We start from the raw sequence: 7,537 nt of genomic DNA on the forward strand, positions 1-7,537 counted from the left end.
AAGTTTTTTGACATTTTTATGCCTTACTATACTATGACGATTTTTGACATTTTTATGCCTTACTATACTATGACGTTTTTTGATGTTTTTTTGCCTTACTATACTATGACGTTTTTTTTTACATTTTTATGCCTTACTTTACTATGACGTTTTTTGACATTTTTATGCCTTACTATATTGTGACGTTTTTTGATGTTTTTTCGCCATACTATACAATGACGATTTTTGATGTTTTTTTGCCTTACTATACTATGACGTTTTTTGAGCTTTTTATGCCTTACTATACTATGACGATTTTTGACATTTTTTCGCCTTATTATACTATGACGTTTTTTGATGTTTTTTCGCATTACTATACTGTGACGTGTTTGGATATTTCAATGTCTTACTATACCATGATGTTTTTTGACATTTTTATGCCTTACTATACTATGACGTTTTTGGACATTTTTATGCCTTATTATACTATGATTTTTTCATGAATTTCTATGATTTCTTGTGCCTTACTGTACAATGATATTTTATGCCTTACTATAATTTGAAGTTTTTGACATTTTTATCCCTTACTATACTATGACGTTTTTCGATATTTTTATGCCTTACTATACTATGACGTTTTTTTATGTTTTTTCGCCTTGCTATACTAGGACGTTTTTAGACATTTTTTCGCCTTACTATACTATGACGTTTTTTGAAATTTTTTTCGCCTTACTATACTATGATATTTTTTGACACTTTTTTGCCTTACTATACTATGACGTTTTTTGACATTTTTATGCCTTATTGTACTATGATTTTTTCATGAATTTCTATGATTTCTTGTGCCTTACTGTACAATGATATTTTATGCCTTACTATAATTTGAAGTTTTTTGATCGTTTTATGCCTTACTATACTATGACGTTTTTTGACATTTTTATGTCTTACTATACTATGACGTTTTTTGATGTTTTTTCGCCTTACTATACTATGACGTTTTTTGAGATTTTTATGCCTTACTATACTATGACGTTTTTTGATGTTTTTTCGCCATACTATACTATGAAGTTTTTTGATGTTTTTATGCCTTGCTATACTATGACGTTTTTTGACATTTTTCGCCTTATTATACTATGACGTTTTTTGATGTTTTTTCGCCTTACTATACTATGACGTTTTTTGATGTTTTTTCGCCTTACTATACTATGACGTTTTTTGATGTTTTTATGCCTTACTATACTATGACCTTTTTTGACATTTTTTCACCTTACTATACTATGAAGTTTTTTGACATTTTAATGCCTTATTATACTATGACATTCCATACCTGGCTGAACTATGATGGTTTTAACATTTTTATGCCTGATTATACGGTGATCCATTTTTTTAGGAATTAAGGTGGTACAGTGGTTAGAGTTGTTACCTTGCAGTCAGAAGGTCATGAGTTTGAAGCCCAGTCCTGACCCCTTTCTGTGTGGAATTTCTATGTTCTCCCTCTGATGTTGGCATGCCTTACTATTCTGTGCGGTTTTTCACCTTTCTATACTATGACGTTTTTTGACATTTTTATGCCTTATTATACTATGACGTTTTTTGAAATTTTTTCGCCTTACTATACTATGACGTTTTTTGACATTTTTATGCCTTATTATACTATGACGTTTTATGATGTTTTTTCGCATTACTATACTATGACGTGTTTGGATATTTCAATGTCTTACTATACCATGATGTTTTATGCCTTACTATAATTTGAAGTTTTTTGACATTTTTATGTTACTATACTATGACGTTTTTTGACATTTTTATGCCTTACTATACTATGACGTTTTATGATGTTTTTTCGCATTACTATACTATGAAGTTTTTTGATGTTTTTTTGCCTTACTATACTGTGACGTGTTTGGATATTTCAATGTCTTACTATACCATGATGTTTTATGCCTTACTATAATTTGAAGTTGTTTGACATTTTTATGCCTTACTATACTATGACGTTTTTTGACATTTTTATGCCTTACTATACTATGACGTTTTATGATGTTTTTTCGCATTACTATACTATGATGTTTTTGGATATTTTTATGCCTTACTATACTATGACGTTTTTTGACATTTTTTGCCTTACTATACTATGACGTTTTTTGATGTTTTTTCACCTTACTATAGTATGACGTTTTTGGATATTTCAATGTCTTACTATACCATGATGTTTTTGGATATTTTTTCGCATTACTATACTGTGACGTGTTTGGATATTTCAATGTGTTACTATACTTTGACGTTTTTGGATATTTTTAGGCCTTATTATACTGTGACGTTTTTTGACATTTTTATGCCTTATTATACTATGATTTTTTTCATGTCTTTCTATGATTTCTTGTGCCTTACTGTACAATGATATTTTATGCCTTACTATAATTCGAAGTTTTTTGACATTTTTATACCTTACTATACTATGACGTTTTTTTTTATGTTTTTTCGCCTTACTATAGTATGACGTTTTTTGATGGTCTTATGCCTTACTATAAGATTATCTGTTTATGAGGTGTTATGGTTGTGCAGTGGTTGGAGGTGTTACCTTTCAGTCTGAAGCTTTTGGATTCGAAAGTTGGCCCTGCTGCTGTGTGGAGTTGCATGTACTCTCTCTTTTTTGATGTTTTTATGACTAACTATGACGTTTTATGCCTTATAAAACTATGACATTTTTATGCCTCATTATAATATGGCGTTTTTATGCCTTAATACACTATTACTCGATACTATGATATATACATGACATATATGCCCCTATATTAAGAGATATGTTACCATCACCTATAAGAGAATATATTATTATCACATATATACATCCCCTGGATAAATGAAGATGTATGTTCATAACATACATGAAATACCAATAGTAAATTGCAAACTTATTAAAATTTCATATGTTTGTATATCATTTTCTTATCAAATTTACACATATATGTCTATCTTTAAATGTACATATTTAATATGAAAACATACTGATAAGCTTTGGGATGGATATATATTCATCTAATATACGTGTATAATATAAGCATACATACCTAAACATACATGTTTTTATTAGCTATCCATATATGTAAATATACTATACTGTTCCAATTTGTAACAGGTTCCATATATACTTTTTACATAGGCTACTGTATATACATATATGATTTTACTTCATATGTACATATATTTCATATATGGAAATTCAATACATGTACACATTTGTGTATGGGCATTTCTGAATATAAAATGTTCAGATCTTATTTGACAATAAACCGTTTGGTTGACGGCATTAAATAAACAATCTCTTTGCTTTTGGAGGGGTGGCGGGGTTGTTGTGTCCCTACCAATGTTGAGACCAAACCTTGGCCCTTGGTACAGTGCCCTATATTTAATCCATTATACTGTATAATCAGAGTGGGATCTGCTGGTGGCATTTAGAGCTGCACAACTGAACTGTTTGTACTAGATAATGGACCCACACATTCTCACTGAAAATCACAGGAAGGGCACCCGGGTGGTGGAGGGAGGGACTGTCTCCACCTCACAACGTCTCCAACTCACGTTACCGAGTTATACAGAAGTGATTGAGTCAGCATACAGCCAACCTGAGCCTGCCTCCTCATCCAAAGGTGATAAACCTCAGCTCAGAGTCCCATTATGCTATTTCATCAACATTTCACATCATGCTGAATTTCCTTTACGCACCACCACCTGTGCGCTGATTCATAAATGGGAAGGTGCAGTGGCGTGTCGCAGCTACGCCCGGTCGGTCGTTCGGTGCGGTGAGTGACGGCGGCAGCTGCGGAGCTGGAAGAAAAATCTTCTCATGGGACTTCGTGGTTGTGCAGCGCCTGATCCGGAGGCAACGTGAGGAGCGCACATACCTCTAGAAAAACGGGCGACAACAAGACTGTCCCTCCTGCGCCCGACAGCTGCGGAGGAGCAGAGACCGGTGAGCACCGACCCGTAAGAAAAGGGGCAGCTGGAGAGAGGTAGCACGGCAGATACACCTCTTCAAAGCCAAACGCCTGTAGGTGCGTAGTATGGGAGCACTATGTTGTCCAGGAAAGGAATCATTCCTGAAGATTACTTGCTTACACGTTTGGCTGAAGATGTCCTGCAGCCCAAGTTCAAGGCCAAACCGGGGAAAGCTCGGTTCGTTGCCAAGAATGGCACCTGCAATGTGGCACACACCAACATCCGTGAACAGGGCCGATTCTTGCAGGACGTCTTCACCACTCTCGTGGATTTAAAATGGCTCCACACGATCATCATTTTCACCATGTCCTTCTTGTGCAGCTGGCTTCTTTTCGGGATGATCTGGTGGCTCGTTGCCTTTGCGCACGGCGACTTAGACCAAAGAGGAGACGACTTTGTCCCGTGCGTAACGGACATTCACTCCTTCTCCTCCGCCTTCCTCTTCTCCATCGAGGTCCAGGTGACCATCGGCTTTGGGGGCCGGATGATCACGGAGGAGTGTGTCTCCGCCATCATCATCCTGATCGTGCAAAACATCGTGGGTCTGGTCATTAACGCCATCATGCTCGGCTGCATCTTCATGAAAACTGCGCAGGCCCACCGGCGCGCAGAGACGCTCATTTTCAGCAAGCACGCAGTCATCTCCGTCCGCAACAACAAACTGTGCTTCATGATCCGCATCGGGGATCTGAGGAAAAGCATGATCATCAGCGCCACCGTACGGATGCAGGTGGTCAGGAAAACCACAACCGAGGAGGGCGAGGTGGTGCCTCTAGACCAGATCGACATCCACATGGACAACCCGGTGGGCACCAACGGCGTCTTCCTGGTGTCCCCCCTCATCATCTGTCACGTGATCGACAAGGACAGCCCCCTGTATAACCTTTCAGCCTTTGACCTGCAGCACGAGGACATCGAGGTGATCGTGGTGCTGGAGGGAGTCGTGGAGACTACGGGCATCACCACGCAAGCCAGGACCTCGTACGTGTCGGAGGAGATCCTCTGGGGGCAACGTTTCGTTCCCACGGTCTCCGAGGAGGACGGCATGTATGCGGTGGACTACTCCAAGTTCGGTAACACCATAAAGGTCCCGACACCGTGCTGCAGCGCCAAGAAACTGGATGCGGCAGGTGGCATCGCTCAGTTCAAGCTGAACGAGGGCGTCACCTTGCGGGCGTCTGTGAGAAGGCGGCGGTCCGCGGTGGTCCGCAGGACCAGGCTGGAGAGCTAGCAAACTGATGATCCACGTGAACCACGTCTGCCAGCACTTTGTATGATAATTGATTAAGTACGGGGTTAATTAAATAACAGAATCATATTTATTTTATGACGAATATATGGCACGATATGGATTACCTGTAATCAATGATCCATATCACGTTTCTCCATGCAGTGAAAGATATGCACACATCATGGTTTTTACTCAGGGTCAGTGTGAAAACACACAAAGGTTTATGAGATGTGACTGTTAGACAACCTGAAGAGATCTGGAGTCCAGGGTGAAGAGAAAGTCTAGTTTGGATGTATTTTATCCTTTTTTCAATTAAGAGTGACTGCATGTATCTAAAATTAATAAAGGCGATTGCTTCATGTAAAGTGCGTTGTGGATGGAGAGGCCAAATAATGTGACTTTATGAGACAGACTGGTTTGTTTAGTGTTGCATTTCCATGCATAGGCATAGCTGGACTGATTCTGGATTTTTGAAGCCAGTGTCGAAATTTAAAAAAAAAATCAATGATCCATTGGATACTTTGATAAGAATACTGTAATTATACCTAAACACTGTGAGACAACTTACAGATGGAAAATTTGTAAATGCTGTGGTGAATAAACTGGAATGATGTCACTACTTCTAAATTACCCATTTCACACATTTGGCATTTCTGGACTGCAATTTCTTGTGATTTATCACCACTATACTTCATCTGTATAAGGCTAATAATGACACGATACAATAATGTTTAAATGTCAAAATCAAAGCAGCTGGGGCTGACGTATCCTGACTTTTTAGTCCCCTAGTATTTCACCCTCATTGCCTAGTTGACTCCCACATCTTTCAAACTTAATCCCCCCAGTTTAACAGTTTTTTTGTTATAAACATGTAGTCTCCACACTAAAGAGATAACCCTGATCTGTTGTTTTCTCAGACTTGACAAAGCTCTCCTCCAGAAACACAGGAGACATTATACGACTGCTTTCCCAGGCTGAGTATGTAGCCTACTCCATGTGACTAGTAAACTATGTGTTAAATTGGTGGAGTTTCCCTTTAGGAATAGCAACTCTTTTATGATGCAACACACAAGACACTTCAGTTTCTCTACACAAACACATACATACAAAAGACACTGACACACTGTGGCATTTCTCTCTTTTATTAGATTATAATCCGCAGAGCTTAAAATATTAAATTGCTTTTAACTTAGTTAATAATTAAAATACATAAAAACGAGAGCCAGAACTGAAGAACCCTGCAAAAAAAAAACAAAAAACAAAAAAAAAAACAGAATTAAAATAAATAAAAAAAGGGAGAATCATAAACCCATCCTCCTCCACACAGAGGCTATGTCTGACAGAACCCGCTTGCAATTCTTTGTACAGTAAAGTCCAAGCAGACTGTGCATTTTCTATACATGTGTAATGATACCATTATTGTTATTATTTCTGAACTAATTATCCTCTGATAATCTTTTCAAACAGCAAATTTAAAGGGACAGGTAAAAAACAAAAACCAGAAGATTTTTAGTTTTGCACTGGGAGCACTGGTGTCTGTTAAACAGCAGAGCAGCTCCACCCCCATCACTCTCACCCCTCTCTCTGTCTCCGTCTCTCCCTCTGTGGGCCTGCAGACATTACCTCATGTCTTTGTCCTTCTGTGCAGCTGGAGTGGGTGGTGGTGGTGGTGGTGTTGGTGGTTAAAGAGGCTGCTGCTGTGCTCAACGCCAGGGAACAGCTCCGATTCAGCCACAGACGGGCACCAGTCTGTCTCAGAAGCATTCATTCTCTGATCAGATTAGAGAGCTAACATACAATCTTTATATTCTCCTCTCTGTCTCCCTGATTCTGTGGCGTTCTCTACGCGTTTGCTGCCCTCTACAGGTCGGCTCTGGGACATGTTTGTTAGGTGATTATGTGACTATACTGTAGTTAAACACAATCTGTCATAGGGAGGGCTGAGCAGTCTGGAGAACAAGGGACAGAGAATGAAAAAAAAGAGAGTAACTTCTCTCTGGCAGCAGTGACGTATTCTCTCAGGTCCTGAGTAGGAAGCGCTTTAATCATCCCCGACATAAACAACCCAAACAGTGATTGGCTAGTTATTGTCCCATCAGGCAGTAACATGGCTCCCTACTGGCCAGCGTAGTGGCCGTGCGCCTGCAGGCTGCCTCCCGCCACTGCAGGAGGAGGGATGGACGAGCCCGCAGGTGAGCAGAGACGCCTCTTCTCCACACATCAACAACACTGTACAATAGTAGGTCAAAGCAAAGCAGAGCCCCCTTCCTGTACTGTATGTTAGGTAGAGGATAGAGGGAGGCGAAGGGCCGACAGACACACTGCACC

General features: G+C 39.3%; 1 protein-coding gene across 1 annotated transcript; it reads left to right on the top strand.

The window, feature by feature from the left end:
• Positions 1-3,576: 3,576 nt before the first annotated feature.
• kcnj11 (potassium inwardly rectifying channel subfamily J member 11) lies at positions 3,577-5,839 on the top strand. Its single transcript, XM_023415482.2, has one exon. It carries the CDS (start codon positions 4,055-4,057, stop codon positions 5,207-5,209), a length of 1,155 nt encoding a protein of 384 aa, XP_023271250.1. The 5' UTR covers positions 3,577-4,054; the 3' UTR covers positions 5,210-5,839.
• Positions 5,840-7,537: the final 1,698 nt, after the last annotated feature.

Source organism: Seriola lalandi, unplaced genomic scaffold (genome assembly GCF_002814215.2).
Source record: "Seriola lalandi dorsalis isolate HSWRI2012SDOR001 ecotype SW California unplaced genomic scaffold, Sedor1 jcf7180002054553, whole genome shotgun sequence".
In the NCBI taxonomy this organism is placed as follows: domain Eukaryota; kingdom Metazoa; phylum Chordata; class Actinopteri; order Carangiformes; family Carangidae; genus Seriola; species Seriola lalandi.

Coding starts and splice junctions, on each gene's coding strand:
- kcnj11 (XM_023415482.2), top strand. CDS start 4,055: ATGTTGTCCAGGAAAGGAATCATTCCTGAAGATTACTTGCTTACACGT.